Here is a 20,108-nt window from a genome sequence, read left to right on the forward strand (position 1 = left end):
GCCAAAAAATACATCGAAACTGTCCTGAAACCAAAATTGATACCTTCCATCAGGGATCTCTTCCCCAACAACGCACCATTTATTTTTCAGCAGGATTCAGCTCCATGTCACACAGCAAAAGTATGCATAGCATGGTTTCAAAATAAACACCACACTTGGGTCCACACTTTTGGCCACCACTGTATATATATATATAAAAAGTTGAAAATGATACAAAGTTCCTTTTTCTTCCTTGCCTTGTTTTATTTGTATTTTTATCTTTAAAGTATTCTGTTTTCAAATAAAAATGTAAAAGTTTCAAAGGGTAAGTTAGTGATAAAAAATTTAATTGGATGATTTTTTGACACACATCGAAGATGGCTTCCAATATTTATCACGGTTATGCTAAAAAAAAAGGTTTTGAGAGTTATGTTCAAGAACAGAAGACTTAAAAAAGGTACACGTACAGTCAGCAAAAAAAAAAAAGATATCACCCTGAATAACTTTTGTTCTAATGATCGGATTTTCACGATCTAAGTGTCAATCTTAATGGTTCCCGGGGGTGACCTCAAANTTTTTTTTTTTTGCTGACTGTACATTTGTCTAATATAGCCTAAACATAAGAATGCCTTATAAACATTTTTCACGCTAATAAAAGTTGTTAGGCTATCACAGATGCGATTTAATAAATTAATAAACAGAGATGAAGTAGGAACAAAAAAATAAAGAGCAAATGTTTTCATAGCAGAAGCTTTTTTTAAAGGGTAATAAATATCTATCCATAAGATATTTTATGCAATAATGAACATGATTAGTTATGCACAATGAAGATTTGCGCTTATCGTCTTCATCCTCATTAGCAGCTTCTATTATTTAACGATAAAATGTATAAAATATTATCCTTAAATAAAATATTTCTCGATATTTAAATTTATATACCTTATGTTTAAAATTATTTTATACTTACGATGTTCATTCTCATCTGTTATAATGATACACAGAGTTATAATTTATTAAATTCATATTAATTTCATACAAAACTAATTAACTAAATTTCAATTAAAAACAATAAATGAGTAATTAAATAAAACATTTTTTTTTCCTTTTTCAAGTAGGAAAATGTATTATATTTTATTTAATACAAGCAGCTCTTTGTTTCAATTTCAAATAAGAAATATTATTGTACGATTAAAAAATAGTTAAATGAAAGGTTGGAAAATTCAATCTATTAAATTAATCCTATTAAACTTAATCTAATTTTGATCAAAATACTAGAAGGCTTTTAAGCATTTCTCACACTGATGAAAATTATTCGGTTATCACAGTTTCGATTTTATAAATTAATAAACAAAGATGAGGCAGGAAAGAAAAGAGTAAATGTTTTCTTAACAGAAGCTTTGTTTAATAGGTAAGAATATCTATCGTTAAGTTATTTTATGCACTAATGAACGTAATTAGTTATGTACAATGAACATTTGTGCTTACCGTCTTCATCTTCGTCAGCATCTTCTATTTTTTAACAATAAAAAGCATGAAATATTAAAATTAAATAAAATATTTTTCATAACGGATATTTAAATTTATATATCTAATGTTTAAAATTATTTTATACTTACCATACCCATAGTCAGCTATTACAGTAATACACAGAATTATAGATATATTAAATTTACATTAATTTTATTCGTAAGTCATTAACTAAATTTCAATCAAAAACATTGCACGAGTATTTTTTAAAAAAACAAAATTTTTTTTCCTTTTAGAAGCAGGAAAATGTATTATGTTTAATTCAATGCAAGAAGCGCTATGTTTCAATTTCAAAAAAGAAATATTATTGCTCTTTCAAAAAATAGTTAAATGAAAAGTATGAAAATTCAATTAATTTTATGCAATTAAAGCAACCCTTCATTTAAATTTGAGGTAAGAATCATTATTTAAGTATTAAAACGTTATTTTAATTTTGAAACAAGAAAATATGCAAATCAAAGTAATTACATTATTTTTGTTACTTGTGTTATTAAATTTAGGGTGAGTTTAAACTATTAATTTTTGTAAGTTCTTTCATTATTGTCTTAGAACATGGAATCTGCTGACTTCATTGTTAATCTTTCATTTGTTATTTTTCTCATACTGATTTTCGAATACAATTGAAGGTAGCTTCAAACAATCATTCTATCCCTAATTTTTATTTCTGTCACAAATCGAAGAAGGTTTTGAGGTTTTTCCTACGAACTCTTGTCATTTTCGCTAATGTTTCCTCTGAGGGATTAATTTTCGAGCTACTAAAATGCATATTGTATTTTTAACGAGAATTTTAATCATCACCGATAATTGAGCCATGGATCACAGGATTAGCATTTTGAGTCGAACCATACCACGTATTCAGGCCATCAGGCTGTCTGACGCAATCCAATCTTTTCAAGTCATTTCCAATATGTATCCAGCAAAAACCTATCTTTACAATTAGCGTGAACTACGGCTCCGTAACAGAATTATATAGGTCTTTTGAAAAAACAAGAAAAATCACGAAGTTTTTCTGAACACAAACTGATAGCATTAATTTCAATTTTATCTAAGAAGCAATAAAAAAAAAATTTTTTTTTTGTCTGTTTATATTAAAAGTTTATGAAAATAACATAAGTTTGGTTGCTGTTTTTATGTAATAATAGTTTTATTTTTTATTTATTTAACCCATTTAGGAAGAATAGTTTATTTCTGACGAAATGGTCACATAATATTATGATGCTACCATTTTTAATGCTAGGGTCATGTCTATCTACTCTGATAATTTTATTAAAAACATGCATGCTATCTATTCTATAATACCTCTACTATAATTCTGCACTAGGAAAAAATTTGGAAAATTAGAGAATCTATATAAATGAAACTTAGGCTATCTATATTTTTTTGTCGGAGATTTATCACACTTATTTAAAAAAAACATTTCTGAGAGTTATGTTCAGGAGCAGAAGATTAAAAAAAGGTACACATATTTAATATAACATATTTTTTTCATAATGTTAGAAGGCCTTATAAAAATTTCTCACACTGATAAAAATCATAAGACTGTGACAGTTTTTATTTAATAAATTAATAAACAAAGATAAAGCAGAAAAAAGAATAAAGAGTTAATGCTTTCATAGCAGAAGCTTTGTTTAATGGATAAGAATTCCTGGATGATTCTCTCAAAATACAACAATTGACAGTCCCTTGCTTCAAGATTAAATACTGTAGTACTAAAAGAACTTTTTTTAAAAAAGTTAAAAAATAACATTGCTGTTAGCAGTTTAAAATGACTTTGCATTAGCATTGACTGTTTTGCACACTTAAGAAATTTAATTGAATTTCAAAATGTCATTTTCCTGGTATGTCACAAACAGTATTTCCAATAATAACTAGCTTCAAAACCTCCCATATATTTTTCAATATCTAATTATTTTTATCTCAACCGTTGTAAGCATTTCTAGAATATATGCAGAGGGTATTAATTCCAAAAACTTTGTTGAAAAATGTTTTTTCTGTCAATAATTTGTTTGTCTCATGAAAATCAGTCCTTTTCCTGGCCACTTTTGTTTTTAGTAATTTATAACCAAAATAGATAGTGCCAGCAATCAATATCTTTGGTTAAGAGATTGATTAGAATACCATCCTATCAGAACAAGTTTAATTGCAGGAATAAATAACCAATTTTCTGTGCCAAAATGTATTTCAAAACATTTTACAAGGTGAGTAGGTTTTCATGTTGTCATATTCCTGTCCTCTTTTAACATAAACTACATAGGTTTTCCTGAGTTATTTCAAGATATCCTGCTGTTTTCTGCGAAAAGTAAACGTCTTAGGCCGAAATGTTACATTAAAGTAAAGTTAAATGCTGCAAAATGGCAAATTAACTTTATCCTGACTGTCATTTTCCTGGCTTATGAATGCCAGTCCTCAGAAATTTTTTTAAACAGTCTAATGTAAAGAGGGAAAGCAAATATTAACCTAATACCCAGTTTATGTAAGATTTTAATATGATTGTATGTAATCAAAGTTATTTATTTGTTTAATGATTGATTACTATACAAAATTTTATTCTGTACATATCAACAACAAAAAATTAAAAAATGTAACAAAGTTGTTAAATAAAATGATTTGAAATATTTTAAATTTAAATAATATAATAAAAAGTTTCCGATGTAAATTATCATAAAAATAATTTTACTAGGTTATTTTAAAGCATGGAGCCTAAAAACAATCAAGGAAAAATAAATTGAGAAAAAAACGAGAAACCGAGAAGAAACGGTGTGTTCAAATTGTTCACAATAATTATTTTTGGAATTTATTTACACAAAAAGTTAAATTAACATTTCAACTTAGTCATTTTGAGTTTTTTAAGTTGAAATACTTACTATTAACTTTGAATGACTCTTTTTTTAACTTCTAAGCTAATATGACTCTTTTTTAACGTCTAGCTTAGAATGACTCTTTTTTTAACTTCTAAGCTAATATGACATTTTCCTGGCATTCAAAATTTGGTTAATTTCTATTTTATTTTTTTTCTAGAAGAAATGTCAATAAACTGCACAGCTGTCTGTAAGATATTAATAAATGTAACTAAATAAACATGCAAAAAAAATTTTAGATTGTTTTGAAGGCTTTAAATTTGAAGAAATTGTTTTAACGAATTGTCAGGTTTCTAAAGAATCCCCCTACCCCATCAATAAGTTATTTTCTGCACTAATAAACCTTTTAGTTATGAACAATGAAGATTTGTTCTTACCGTCTTCATCTTCGTCAGCAGCTTCTATTTTTTAACAATAAAATGCATGAAATATTAACATTATATATTTCGCATAACAGATAATTAAATATACATATTTTACGCTTAAAATTATTTTATACCTACCATGCTCATCTTCAGCTATTATAGTTTTACGCAGAGTTATAGATTTATTAACTTTACATTAATGTTATACAAAACTTATTAATTAAATTTATATCAAAGACATTGCGTGAGTATTTAAAAAAATCGTTTTTTTCCCTTTAGAAACAGGAAAATGTAACATATTTTATTCAATACAAGAAGCTCTTTGCTTCAATTTCAAATATGAAATATTATTGCTTCATTAAAAATAGTTAAATGGAAGGTAGGAAAATTCAATCTATTTCATGCAACTAAAACAACCCTTCATTTAAATTTTAGGTAAGAAATATTATTTGAGAACTAAAAAGTTATTTTGATTTTGAAACAAGATAGTATGAAAATCAAAGTAATTATATTAGTTTTGTTACTTGTGTTATTAAATTTAGGGTGCGTTAAAAATATAAATTTTTGTAAGTTTTTCCTTTTACCCTTAGAATATGGAATCAATTAGTCAAGAGATAAGTCACATGAGGGCTACCTTCCTGCTTCCTGTCACTTTAGTATCGGGATGAACGAACTATCACACTTGCGACACTTCAGTAATGGGATGAACGAACTAGCACAGTTACGTCACTTTAGTATCGGGATGAACGAACTGGCACAGTTATGTCACTTTAGTATCGGGATGGACTATCACACTTGCGGCACTTCAGTAATGGGATGAACGAACTAGCATAGTTGCGTCACTTTAGTATTGGGATCAACGAACTAGCACAGTTATGTCACTTTAGTATTGGGATCAACGAACTAGCACAGTTGCGTCACTTTAGTAATGAGATCAACGAACTAGCACAGTTGCAACACTTCAGTAACGGTTTCTATGAACTAGCACAGAACTGGCAGCACGTCATCTTTTCAGACGGTTCATCAGGTAATGCACAATGATCGCCGCATCATATAGAACGCACAAACGTCTCGATTAACTTTTCATTTTGAGGAGCAACCGTTACATCTCTGACGTACTAAAAACCGAAAAATTTTTTTCATCTGGCTACGTTCACAGCCTTTTTTTTAATTCAAAACATATCAGAATTGCTTTCCATTCTTTGCTGATTTTCATTGTTAATATTTTCATTCAGGTTGTCGAATACAACTAATGGGAGGTTCAAATAACCATTCTTTCCCTCCTTTTCAGTTCTGCCGCAAATCTAAAACGGTTCTGAGGGTTTTCTTTCTAACTCTTGTCATTTTCGCTAACGATTCCTCTTGGGGATGAATATTCGAGCTAATGAAATGCAATATTGTATTTCTGTCAAGGATTGTAATTAACACCGAAAACTGAGCCATGGGCCACGGGATAAGCAGTTTGAATCAAACCATACCACGAATTAATGCCATCAGGCTGTTTGACGCAATTCTATCTTTTCAAGTCATTTCCGATATGTATCTATCAAAATCCTATCTTTACAGTTAGCGTGAAATACGGCTCTGTAACAGAATTATGTAGGTTTTATTAAAAATGAATGAAAAATCACTAAGTTTTTTCTGAAAACATGCTGATAGCATTAATTTAAACTTTATCTAAGAAGCAATAAAAGAAATAATGAAATTTTTTGTCTGTTTACATTAAAAGTCTATGAAAACAGCAAGTGTTTTGTTGCTGTTTTGATGCAGTAATAGTTTTATTTTATATTTTTTTAACTCGTTTATTAAGAATAGTTTATTTCTGACGAAAAAGTCACAAAATATTATGATCCTATCATTTTTAATGCTAAGGTCATATCTATCTGAACCAATAATTTTATTAGAAACATACATGCTATCTATTCTATAATACCTATACTATAATTCTATCCTAGGAAAAAATTAGAAAAATTTATTGCGTTTATATTAAAAAAAACATTTTTGAGAGTTATATTCAGGAATAGAAGATTAAGAAAAGGAACACAACTGTCTAATATAGCCTATTTTTATTATAAGGCCTTATAAACATTTCTCGCACTAATAAAAATTATTTGGCTATCAAATTTTTATTTAATAAATTAATAAACAAAAAAGATGCAGGAAAAAAGTCAATGTTTTTATAGCAGAAGCTTCGGAGTTTATTAGGCAAGAATACCTATCCATAAGATTTTTTATGCACTAATGAACATAATTAGTTACGTACAATAAAGATTTGTGCTTACCGTCTTCATGTTCGTCAGCAGCTTCTATTTTTTAACGATTAAATATATTAAATATTATCATTAAATAAAATATTCCTCATAACATATATTCAAATTTATATATCTTATGCTTAAAATTCTTTTATACTTACCATGCTCATCGTCAGCTATTATAGTGATAAACAGATTTGCACATTTATTAACTTTACATTAATGTTATTCAAAACTTATTAATTAAATTTCAAACAAAAACATCACGTCAGTATTAAAAACAAATTTCCCTTTAGAAGCAGGAAAATGTTACATATTTCATTCAATGCAAGAAGCTCCTTGTTTCAATTTCAAATAAGAAATATTTTTGCTCTGTTAAAAATAGTTAAACGAAAGGTAGGAAAATTGAATCTATTTTATGCAACGAAAGCAACCCTTCATTTAAATTTTAGGTAAGAAATATTAATTGAGTACTAAAAAGTTATTTTAATTTTGAAACAAGAAAATATGCAAATCAAAGTAATTACATTATTTTTCTTACTTGTGTTAAATAATTTAGGGTGTGGTGAAAATTTAAATTTTTGTTAAGTTGTTTCAGTTTTGCCTTAGAATATGGAATCGATGGGTCAAGAGATAAGTCACATGAGGGCTACCTCCCTCCATTAAGATTCAAAAATACCAATGAAGATGCAACAAGGACCGCGAATTGTCATATAAAGTTATTCGACAGATAACAAAACTCTTTACTCGAACAATTGGGCTACCTTTGCAGAAGTTGAGCGAAGGTGAGCGTTCCTCTACAACTACCATATCTGTTGCGTCATTCAGTAATGGGATCAACGAACTATCACAGTTGGGTCATGTCAGTAATGGGATAAACGGGCTAGCACAGAACTGGCAGCACGTTGTGTCACAGGGGATAGAGTGCTCGTTTCCCAATGAGGTAAACTGGGTTCGAATCCCTGCAAAGACTGGTTTATTCAAATTCAGCACCCGGCGTGCTCCGATCACAGTGCTGACGTAAAATATCCTAAGTGGTAGACGGATCATGGGTTAGAGTCCTCTTGCAGTCAGGCTAACCATGGGAGTTCTTCGTGCTTTTCCTCGCCATGTAACGCAAATGCGGGTTAGTTCCATCAAAAAGTCCTCCACGAAGGCAAATTTCTCTCAAAATTTGATCCAGGAGTTCACTTGTCTTCTGGAGTATGTTTAAAATTGCAAGGCTAAGGAGTTAAACATTGGTATCTGCAAACTGAAAATTCGGTCGGCTGTTCAACGACGGTTATAATTATAATAATCATGCCGTTAAATTGTAAGGAATTATTTGAGCCGAAATGACCATAGCCGTTTGACAAACAACGTAATATTAATATTTTACTTTTTTACTTGGAAGGTATGAGTCGGAAGGTATGAAACAGCAGTTGCATAATGAGCAAAAAATGTTAGTAGTGGGAATGGTTTCCTCTTACAGATATACAGAGCTTGCAGCGTGATTTCATACTTGAAAAAAAGGCAGTTTATTATTTCCTGTGGCAATTGGCCTGAATTGTCCTGCTGAAATTTCATACACATCGACTGCAACGAGTGTTACGCACAATCATGCGTGTGTATTACAATTGCTGAATGATATTTGTTTTGTATTGTATCAATGTGCGTGCACATCAAATTTCATTAAAATCGTTCCAGTAGTTCTAGAGATGATCGACTAAGTCTGCAAATTCTCGGAATTTCATACATCAGTGTATAATAAGCTGATATCTAAACAAAGATGGTTGACTCAGATAAATAGTTACCGCATAATTTGAAACAGGACATTTAAATTACTTTAGAAAATATATTGGATACTAAGATATCAGCAATTTTTAAAAAGAAAAATTGTTTATCAATGTTATCATAGTTGCTTATTTTCCTGTAATCAATTGTTAATCAGATTAAAAATAAGTCTTTTAAGCACAAAAATACGATTTAATGCACAAATTTATATTAATGAAACTGCAATTAATCATTAATACTCACCCTCTTCTTTTTCAAAAGCTTCGATTTCTAAGAAAACAAAATGTATTAAATCACTAAACAAGAAATCCATTCGTTCTAATGTATTATTTATAACGTATTTTATACTCAAATATGCGTAATTAAATACGAAAACAATATCTCACTCACTGTTTCCGTTCATATCATAAATGTCGACTTCTGAAAGGTAAAATACGTAAAAAAATAATCTTTATCTTAAAAACTTTTTATTTTCAATTTTAAATAAAAGAGCGTTAAATAATTTATTTAAACTTACTCTCTCCATATTTGTCAAAAACATCAATCTCTAAATAATGTACAACGTATAATAATAATAAAAAAGGTTTATTTAAAACATTTCGCAATGTATATTTCATGTACGAACTAAATTAACTCAATGTGAAATGAATCAGTTATACTCACTCTTTCCATGTTTGTAAATGGATTCTATTTCTAAACGATAAAATATATAAATACTAATAAGCTAAAACACTATTTATCTTAAAATAATTTCGCATGCAAATCATAATTTTATGAAGTTAAATCAGTGATAAATGATTTATACTTACTAAATCCTTGCTCGTCGTAAACTTTTATTCCTAAATTATAAAATATAGTTAGTTAAATAAAGTAGAATTTGAATTAAAAAAACTTCGTGTAAGTTATTTTATGTATAAAAAAAATTATCTCATATATTATTCATACTCACTTTCGCCATTCTCATTATATACTACTATTGCTAGAAGATAAGTAAAATATTAGAACTCAACAAAATCACAACAAATTTTAAATATTTTCTTGCTCTGCATTTTAAGCATTGGACATGCAAATAAGTTCCCGTTCCTCACAAGATGGAACTACCAGAAAGTATGGTGTGGCAGAAGTCGAATTCTTGGCCATAGATGGCGCCACTAGAAAACAAGAACAGTCGAATTCTTGGCCATAGATGGCGCCACTGGAAAACAAGAACAATCGCACCTCCTCTGCCTAAACAGGCATACGTCAACAACAACACCAGAAAGTTAGGTAGAAATTGACTGGTGTTAAACTTCTTATTGTTTGTTTGTTCATCTAGTAACAACATTACCTTAAAGTATTAGTGATTCTGCGTTAGGTTACACTACGTTACGTTAGTGATTACGTTATTGTTTTCTTGCAAAAATGTCTACTTTTAAATCAAATAAGCGTCATTTGCTTGAACTTTTGATTTACTTCTTTGATTTGAAGAAATCTGCAGCTGAGGTGTATCGATTGCTTTGAGAAGCATATGGTGAGGCTGCTTTAAATGAGAGAAGTTGTCGTGAGTAAAATTTTAAAACGTAATATCAGATGTTTTAAAACGGCGAGTTTGACGTCGAAGACAACGAACGCAGTGGTAGGCCGAAATTGCACGAACTCAAGAAATTGGAAAAATTATTGGAAGATAATTCTTCCCCAAATCGCAAAGAACTTGCTCTTACATTACAAGTGACTCAAGTGGCAATTTCACATCGTTTAAAATCGTTGGGAATGATCCAAAAACAAGGAAGTTGGGTTCCATACGAGCTGAAGACAAGAGACATTGAACTTCGATTTTGCATGAAAATTGATTTTGCTATTTGGAAACCCATCAATGGGAAGTCCTACTCCATCCGCCATATTTGCCAGACCTTGTCCCTTCAGATTATTACCTATTTCGGTCGATGGTGCATGGCCTGTCTGAATAGAAATTTACATCATTGGAAGAAACTAAGTAACGAGTCGATTCGTGGATATCCTCAAAAGATAAAGAGTTCCTCCGACGTGGCATCCGAATGCACCCAGAAAGATGGGAAAAAGTAGCGCCTCGTAATGAAAAATACTTTGAACAAAAGATAATGTACCATTTTTTCACAATAAACTGCAAAATTTTGATAGAAAATGACGGAAACTTATTTGTACGACCAATATAAATATGATCAAAATTAATATGACAAAAATCATTCATACTTACTTTCATCATCCCCGTCAACATTTTCTGTTTCTAAAGGATAAAAATAGGCACAGGATTAAAGCAATTTTAAGAATTATATTTAGTGATTAGTGTCTTAATTAATTAACCGAAATTATTTCATGCTACTGAAAAGAAGCAGAGAGGAATTTTTTTAGAAATGAAGAATTAAGGAGCAAAATGATAAATTTTTTAAACAATTTTTCAGATAAATTTCAGAGAGTATGAGAAAAAATTATTTTTTCAACATTTTATTTGAAATGTACGATAATACAGGGTTTTTGCGGTTCTTGAAAAATTTCAGTAGTGGTAGTAAATTAATGTTAAAAGATATTTCCTATTTCCATATACCACTTTGTCGTTAAGTGGTTTAGAAGTTGGAATTTTATAGCATATAAACTTTCTTTGGAAAGTAATTTTTAGTACTGGTTACGCAGAAATTAAATTATCTACATTTGTTTAGTTTTTGTTCCAACTTTTTAAAGTCAAAAAGGCCCGTGGGAACCATGTAATAGTTTCCAAAAGAAATGAATGTGAAAGTAATATTCGTAACACTTTAATGAATTTATAATATATTTTTTATTAGATATTAAGTTGTTTCTTTATTCTCAAACAATAGTTAATATGATCGAGAAAAAGTCTTTGAAACACAGAATTACTATTTTATACACAAATTTATATTATTAAAAGCGTAATTAATCATTCATACTCACCCTCTTCCTTTACAAAAGATTCTATTTCTAAAATGATAAAACGTATGAAATCAACAAAACAGTTTAAGTTTGAACAGACTCTATTTGTCTTAAGGTATTTCGAATAAATAAATATGAAATATTGAATACATAAAAAAATTGAGACTCACTCTCTCCATTTTCATTAAAAATGTCTATTTCTGAAAGGTAAAACGTATGAAATGTAAACGAATATTTATACTTCGATTTTTTATTTAGACTTCGTAAAGTTTTCTCTGTTTTTTTTTTCCAAAATTTATTTTCAATTTATTGAGCATAAAAAAATAATTTAAACTTACTATTTCCATCTTTATCATAGGTTTCTACCTCTAAATAAAGTACAAAATAATGTAGTAAAAAAATCTATTTCTATCGCGCATAAATTGACTCAATTAAATATGTAATGTGTACTTTATACTTACTCTTCCCGAATTTGTAAAGGTGTTCTATTCCTAGATGATAAAATATATGAAGGAAAATCAATAAACTAAAACGCAATTTGTTTTAACATTTTTCATATAGCGTATACAGTACCTGACAAAATTATTAAACGCACTATAAAATTCTTTGTAAAATCCTAAATTTGATACTATACAGCTTAAATGCTTTTACGCAACAGAAACTGGTTTGCACTTGCTTACGTTTGTGTATCAATTGGCTAACATTGTAAAGTAATGTAAGTTAAAAATGACTATACAAATAGAAAGTATACAGAAAATCTGAATAAAAATGCATCACATGTATGTTGAAATATAAAAGTATTGCATATAAACTGGTGCAAAATATGTAATAATAAAAAATAAAAAATAAAAACTGCAGTGTGTTTAATATTTTGGTCTAATTATTATAACATACTAATATAATACCTGATATAATAAATATTCTATATTTATACAATATATCATCCAATTTATCCAATCGTCGAATTTAGATTATATATCGTCTAATTTAACCAATTGATACACGAACATAAACAAGTGCTAACCGGTTTCAGTGGCGTAAAAACGATAAAGCTGTGTAGTATCACCTGGTAATTGAGATTTTGCATAGAATCTTTATGTGCACCTAATAATTTGACCAGGACCTACATTTTAAGCACAACTCTACGTAATTGGGGGTTTTTACAGAATGATTTGTACTTACTTATCCCATGCTCATCATAAACTTCTATTCCTAAATGATAGAATTAATGAACAATTATCGATTAAGAAATTTGAAACTCATATGAAAATATTTCATTTAATTCATTTCATGAACAAACCAAAAAAATAATTATGTCACATAATTATTTATACTCACTCTCTCCGTGATCATTAAAAGCTATTATTGCTAAAGAATAAAATAGATAAAATAATATTACTTAACTAAATCGCAACTAATTTAAATATTTCCTGTCATTCAATTATATATATAAATTTACATTAAATCTATTAATATTATCATACTTACTGTTTTCATCTTCAGCAATAGCTTCTGTTTCTAAATAATAAAAATAGATACGGGGTTAAAGAAACAATTTTAAGGAGCATGTTTAGTGATTTTCAGTCAAATTAGCTTGCATTAGACAACTTTGTGATCAATATGAATCTTTTGTTTCAGCCATAGTTAAGATTTTTTTTCTTTTGTGGGAGATAAAAAAATATCGTGCATAGTTATTTATATACATATTAATAGAAACGTAATATAATTAGAAAATTGATGGAAAAACTTAAAGGTTCTCATCTGGACACATTCCATTACGACAGGGAAAGAAACATTTCGACATAAAGAACAATTTTTCAAAGACAAAAATCCCTCTTTATAATGCGTTTATGCCTCAAGAAAATTAAAAAAATGTAATTTTAAATGAGTTTAAGATAAAAGAAGAAACACCGTAAACAAACTTCACGATATGAAGCAAAATAAAATAAACATATGATATAATAAGATATACTAATCGGACACTTAACAAAAGTTGTTAAGAAGAAAAATCATAATGAATGTGCTTTCAGCTTTATCGTGAAAATAATTGTTGAACTCAATTTCAGTGCTCTGCCATCCATAAAAAAAAACGCTTTAATAATAATAATAATTGGAAAATTTAAGCTACAAAGCTCATAATTAGTTAAACAGTTAATAGGAACAATAAAAAAGTATTTAAATTGTTAAATCATTAAACAATCAAAAAGGTAATATTTGTAGAACTTAACATTCAAACGTAAACCAGGAATAAACCCTTTCATTGGTTTCATATGGTGACTTTATAAGCCAGAGCCTTCGTCAGTGGAATGATAAAAACAGCTCTTAGACAGGGAAAGAGGGCATAATATTTATTTAATAATTAATGGAGAGAAAGCAACCATTAAAGTGACACAAAATCGTTGTGCTCCTCAATAAAAGCTAGGGAAAATCTTGCAAATTAAATCAGTAGGATGTCCCGTTTTAGGGAATAAGGGAAATCTAAGTAATTGTAATTGGTCTATTAAGTAGGCTTAACTATTTCAGGACCCTTAGCTATTTAAGGGAAAAAGTTTTTCCGACGAAATAGTTAAGCGGATAATAGTTAAAATGTTAATTAATAAATACTTGAACTAAAAATAGATTAAAAGACAGGATGTGGATATTAAAGAGTGAGAAAAAGCGTTTCGATTTGAATAATAAATTAAGAAAAAATAATATAAATTAATTTATATTACTGAAAATGTAATAAATCATTAATACTCACCCTCTTCTTGCATAAAACCATGTATTACTAAAAATATAAAACGTATGAAACTGATAAATAAAAAATCCTATTGGTTTTAACGTATTTCATCTAACGTATTTTACACAGAAATCAGCTAAATTGAATAGACAGAAAAATTTCCTACTCACGGTTTCCACTTTTATCGAAAATCTCTATTTCTGAAAGGTAAAGCACTTAAAATGTAAACAAATATTTAGACTGCGATATTTTTTAAAAACTTATTAGAATATCTTCTATTCTCCTTAAATATAATTTGAGAGTGAAAAAAATTATTTAAACTTACTATTTCCATCTTTGTCATAGGTTTCTATCACTAAATAACGGAAAAAGTGTTATAATTAGAAAAAAAAAATTATTTAAAATATTTTATGTAATGCATTTCATGCACAAATTAACTCAATTCAATATGTGATAAGTTAGTTATACTCACTCTTTCCTGATTTGTAAAGCATTTCTATTCCTAAATAATAAAAACATATAAAATATTATCAATAAAAACTAAAACGCAATATTTAAATTTTAAAACATTTTGTATTCCGCAATGTACACAACCGTACTCTTGCACAACTGTACGTAGTTGATTGTTTAAAACAATTATTTATACTTACGTATTCCATGTTCATCATAAACTTCTATTCCTAAATTATACAATTAATGTAAATTTTCAATTCAGTAGAGCGAAATTTATATAAAAAATTTCGTTTGATTCATTTCATGCATAAATAATTATGCAAGAATTATTATGCTATAAATTATTCATACTTACTCTCTCCATGTTCATCATAAGCTATTAGTGCTGAAAGGTAAAAAAAAAATTATTATGCAACTTAACTAAATCGCAAATAATTTTAAATATTTTTTACACTGCAATTTATGCATGAATTTATAATTTATCTGTTATAGATCATTCATACTTACTCTCATCCTCTTCTCCAACAGATAAAAAAATATTATTCAACTTAACTAAATCGCAAATAATTTTAAATATTTGCTCCATGATCATTATAAGCTATTATTGCTAAAGGATAAAATGGATAAAATATTATAACTCAACTAAAGCGCAACTAATTTTAAGTATTTTCTTGCATTGAATTATATATATAAATTTATATTAGATCACTTAAAAATAATTTATACTTACTGTCTTCACCTTCAGTATCAGCTTCTGTTTCTAAATGATAGAAATAGATATGGGATTAAAGAAGCTATTTTAAGAATCATGTTCAATGATTTTCAGTTTAATTAGCTTGCTTTAAACTATTTTGTGATCAATATGAAATATTTTTTATAGGACTATTACTCTCTTTTGGCTTGAGCCCCAGGGCCATAGCCAGGAAATTTTTAGGGGGGATATAAAAAGATAACGCATAGTTATTTGTATACATATACATAGAAAAATAATATAATTTGAAAAATATTTAGAAATATGATAGAAAAACGTGAGGGTTCTCATCAGGATGCATTCTCTTACGACAGCGAAAGAGACATTTCAAAATAAAGATAAATTATNCACATCTGCAGCAGAACTGGATATGAAGACAAAATTGCAGGACAGGAACACTTTAATTGTCCACTAATCTTCAGATTTCCTGCTATGTTTTAAAAAACTTTATTTGTGAAAACCTTCAGCGTGGCGGACAGCTGGCCGCCTTAGGCGGCTAGTATAAAATAATTGTCGAAAAAATAAAGTAAATCACAATTCAGTGCTGCCATTCATAAGAAAATAAAACTTTGCTAATAATTATAATTGGAAAATTTAAGCAAAAAAAACCCTCATAATGCGTAAAAAAAGTTAATAAAAACAACAATAAAGGTATTTCAATTGTAAAATCATTAAACAATCAAATAGGTGATATATGTAGATCTTAAGATGTAACGTAAACTAAGAATATACCCTTTTATTGGTTTCATAGCGTGGCTGTTTATAAGTCACAGCCTACATACATGGATGGAAAGCCGTTTATAGACTTCATCCTCTTTTTGCAAAGAAACAGATGCTTGAATTATACGTCAGAACCTACGGAGTACGGATGCATTTAGTAGTTCGACGCAACGAGCATAATTTGAGCAGTGGAGGAAAATAAGAAAGCTATCATTACGTTTGGGCTACAGAGCTGCGCAGTGAGGATTTTCTTGTTTATGGTAACCAGTGTTAGGGCATTCTCTCTTTTCGGAGATATTGGTTCAAAACACCCGAATATCATGAGTATGAGAAATATATACTCTTGTTTGACTGTTTTTGGTGTCTATTACCACCTAGTGCCTGCACTATTTTTCAAAAAAATCCATTAATCACATACTTACTATTTTATGTATAAATTGATATTACTGGAAATGTTATTAATTAATAACACTTACCCTCTTCTTTTATAAAAGCATGTATAACTAAAAATATAAAACATATGAAATTAATTAATAAAAACTCATATTGGTTTTCACGTATTTCATTTAACGAATTTTACACAGAAATCAGCTAAATTGAATACACAAAACAATTCCTACTCACGGTTTCCACTTTTATCGAAAATGTCTATTTCTGAAAGGCAAAGCATTTGAAATGTAAACAAATATTTTAGTTGCTATTTTTTGTCGGACTTCTATTTAACGAAATTTCATTTTGCGAATTTCTTTATTTTGCGATTTTTTTAGAGGAACCAAGAACATTTTGGAATTTCCAAACAGCGAAGTGAATTTTCTATTTTGCGAACTTTTTTTTAAGATCCACTTTCCCTATTTCCGAAAATATTTCGGATAATTTCAACATTGTTAACGCATTTCACCGGGGAAATGACCTTGAATTGATTTTCGCTGCCATTTAATTTTAGAGAAAGCTGTAAAATCCCTTTCCCTTTTTGTTTGTATTTCATACAGTAATCCATGCAAAATTCAATTTACGAGAAATCTTAATAGAAATTTTTACAGCCTGAATTGTGATGTTACAAATTTGTAACAGTTTTGCCAAAGCTGGATTCTTAGTCAGCGCGGAGAATATGGAAAATGCGGAATACCAGGATGATATTCCTTTAGAAGAACTCTAAAAAAAGATGGGTACAGCTAAGAGAGTACCACGAAAATAATGATGATATACTGATTTTCTTTTTATTGATTCTGAAGCAGAATCCAGAGAAACATGAACTGAATCGGATATTTTGGACAGCGTGAAAAATAAAAACAATACAGTAATAAATTGTGAAAAAGACGAGAAGATGAAGACGGAAATGACGATGAAATCACCAAACCTTCATATGATTAAATGCTAAAATAATTTCAAACAATTCGATAGTAGATAATAATTTACAAGCTAAAGGTGTTTCAATTGTTATTTTAATTATGTCTAGTGTTTATGAATTTAAAACCTGTTCTGTGTTGTTTAACACTAGAAAGACGGGAAATTAGTGTATACCTATATTGCCTAAATGCAGTCAAAATGACAGGATTGTGAATGCGTAAATAAATTTGTTTAAAATTAATTTTTAACATTTTTTATATTATTTACAGTTATTTAACAAGTTATTAGTAAATATTAACAATAAAAAAAATTATATGTTGTACAAAAAGTCACAAAATTCTAAGAAATTGTGTCATTATAGACATCATTGTTTTTCTAATTGAAATTAAAAGCAGTCAAAATGACTTCCTTAGGCAATCTAGTGTTAAGCAATTCAAATGGCGGTTTCCTATTTAACGAATTTTCCATATAACGAACTTTTTATCGGGATTTACCAGCTTCGTTAAATAGAGGTCCATAAATTTAATTTTACTTGAATAAGATTGAAAGAAATTATTCGAACTTACTATTTCCATCTTTGTCATAGGTTTCTATCACTAAATAACGTGAAAAGTATTATTATTAAAACAAATAATTTATGCAAAATATGTTATGTAATGCATTTCACTCATAAATTAACTAAATTCAATATGTGATAAGTCAGTATACTCACTCTTCCCTAATTTGTAAAGGGTTTCTATTCCTAAATAATAAAACATATAAAATATTATCAATAAAAACTAAAATGCAATATTTAAATTTTAAAACATTTTGTGTACCGCAATGTACACTACCGTACTCCTGCACAACTGTACGTAGTTGTTGGTTTAAAAAAATATTTATACTTACTTATTCCATGCTCATCATAAACTTCTATTCCTAAATTATACAATTAATGTAAATTTTAAATTCAGTAACGCGAAATTTATATAAAAAATTTCGTTTGATTCATTTCATGCATAAATATTTATGCAAGAATAATCATGTTATAAATTATTCATACTTACTCTCTCCATGTTCATCATAAGCTATTAGTGCTGAAAGATAAAAAAAAATATTATTCAACTAAACTATATCGCAAATAATTTTAAGTATTTTTTGCATTACATTTTATGTAGGATAAACCAACCAGTGAAGGAACATTTCATAGATATTTTTTAAGAATAAGATTTTAAGCGTTTTTGCTTAGGTTGTAATAGTAACAATAGCTTACTACCTAACAATAGGAAGTCATCTAACAATGCATTGGGTTATCTGGTCATGGAGTCTTCTCCGGAAATTTTTTTGAATTTGTTAGTATCCGCTCAACACATTGTTTCTTTGACAAAATTATAAGGTCAGTGTTTGTACTTATCCGTTTGAAGTTCAATTGATTGCATATAATAATTCTTTTTTTCTCATTGTGAAAAAGTTAATTCAAAGTATGGTTATTGAAGTGACGTTCTACTTTTTTAAGCATCATAACATAAGCAAGTACTGAGATCAAGGTGTGTTTATTAACAGGATTACCCAACGATGAAAAACCAATGAATGAACAAGTGCTCCTTTACAGGGATTTTTCCAAGTTAATGAAAATAAAATAAAATTTTTAATTTCTTTGTACCTTTAGTCATATTATACACCAAAATTATGTTAAAAATACAAATAACAACTTCTAACCAGTGAAGGAACAGGCATGTTCTTTCACAGGGAATAGATTTCCCAGTGAATAAAAAGTATGTGTGAAATATGATTTTACATGGATAATTAGTAGTTCTGCGATATAGAAGACACCTAAAATTCAGTTAAATGTTGTATGAATAGTTCCTAAAACGATTTCATTTCAAAATGCTAATTTAATTGCTAAATTTATTTAAAGAATTATAATTATAACTATAATTAATTCATCATTTATCTTTATAAATGTAGTGGTTAGTTACATCATGCGTTAGACGCCTTAATAAACTATGTTTACTGATCGAAAACTAACTAAATATAATAATAAAAGCTTGAATAGAACATTTCTTTGCTGGCTTTTGCTTCAATAATTAGCTAAATTATTATTCTATTGCGGTCTTTAACGTCATAACGAAAACTGGTAGAAAAATCCATTTAAAGACAATCATCTAGGTGAAAAATGGGTGAAGTCTTTTCAGAATGGCATCCACTGATAACTCGCGAAGATAATTTCAAAAGGCAAAACTTCCCTTAGAGAGAATGATATTCGAAGGACTGGTTTGAAGAACTTTAGAGGAATCTTTAGGAAGGCGGTAGCCTGATGGCATCCTTTTAGAAAGTGATTGCATTTACAATGAGAGCGTAAAGGGAGTTGAATATTGCCCTTAAACGGGAGAAATTCGGCCCTACAAATTATAAGGATTTATATTCTATAGTGCCTAGGAAAGAAAAAGAAAGAACAACAGTTTTGGCCAACATTTTAGC

General features: G+C 28.5%; 1 protein-coding gene across 1 annotated transcript in view; it reads right to left on the minus strand.

Annotated features, from left to right (window-relative positions):
- The window catches only part of LOC107437630 (sodium/potassium/calcium exchanger 1-like), a 39,183-nt gene extending 24,307 nt beyond the window's left edge, over nt 1–14,876 (minus strand). Inside the window, exons 1-22 of the mRNA XM_071185406.1 lie at nt 14,850–14,876; nt 14,703–14,732; nt 14,548–14,577; nt 14,399–14,425; nt 13,144–13,173; nt 12,994–13,023; nt 12,838–12,867; nt 12,117–12,146; nt 11,994–12,023; nt 11,826–11,855; nt 11,677–11,703; nt 10,967–10,996; nt 9,704–9,733; nt 9,564–9,593; nt 9,418–9,447; nt 9,272–9,301; nt 9,145–9,174; nt 8,998–9,024; nt 7,012–7,035; nt 4,742–4,765; nt 1,465–1,488; nt 947–961 (exon numbers count right to left, since the gene is read on the minus strand). Of these exons, the coding sequence (XP_071041507.1) occupies nt 947–961; nt 1,465–1,488; nt 4,742–4,765; nt 7,012–7,035; nt 8,998–9,024; nt 9,145–9,174; nt 9,272–9,301; nt 9,418–9,447; nt 9,564–9,593; nt 9,704–9,733; nt 10,967–10,996; nt 11,677–11,703; nt 11,826–11,855; nt 11,994–12,023; nt 12,117–12,146; nt 12,838–12,867; nt 12,994–13,023; nt 13,144–13,173; nt 14,399–14,425; nt 14,548–14,577; nt 14,703–14,732; nt 14,850–14,871 (610 nt within the window). The 5' untranslated portion in view covers nt 14,872–14,876. The remainder of the gene's footprint in view (nt 1–946; nt 962–1,464; nt 1,489–4,741; nt 4,766–7,011; nt 7,036–8,997; nt 9,025–9,144; nt 9,175–9,271; nt 9,302–9,417; nt 9,448–9,563; nt 9,594–9,703; nt 9,734–10,966; nt 10,997–11,676; nt 11,704–11,825; nt 11,856–11,993; nt 12,024–12,116; nt 12,147–12,837; nt 12,868–12,993; nt 13,024–13,143; nt 13,174–14,398; nt 14,426–14,547; nt 14,578–14,702; nt 14,733–14,849) is intronic.
- Nucleotides 14,877–20,108: the final 5,232 nt, after the last annotated feature.

This window comes from Parasteatoda tepidariorum, chromosome 9 (assembly GCF_043381705.1).
Source record: "Parasteatoda tepidariorum isolate YZ-2023 chromosome 9, CAS_Ptep_4.0, whole genome shotgun sequence".
Classification (NCBI taxonomy): domain Eukaryota; kingdom Metazoa; phylum Arthropoda; class Arachnida; order Araneae; family Theridiidae; genus Parasteatoda; species Parasteatoda tepidariorum.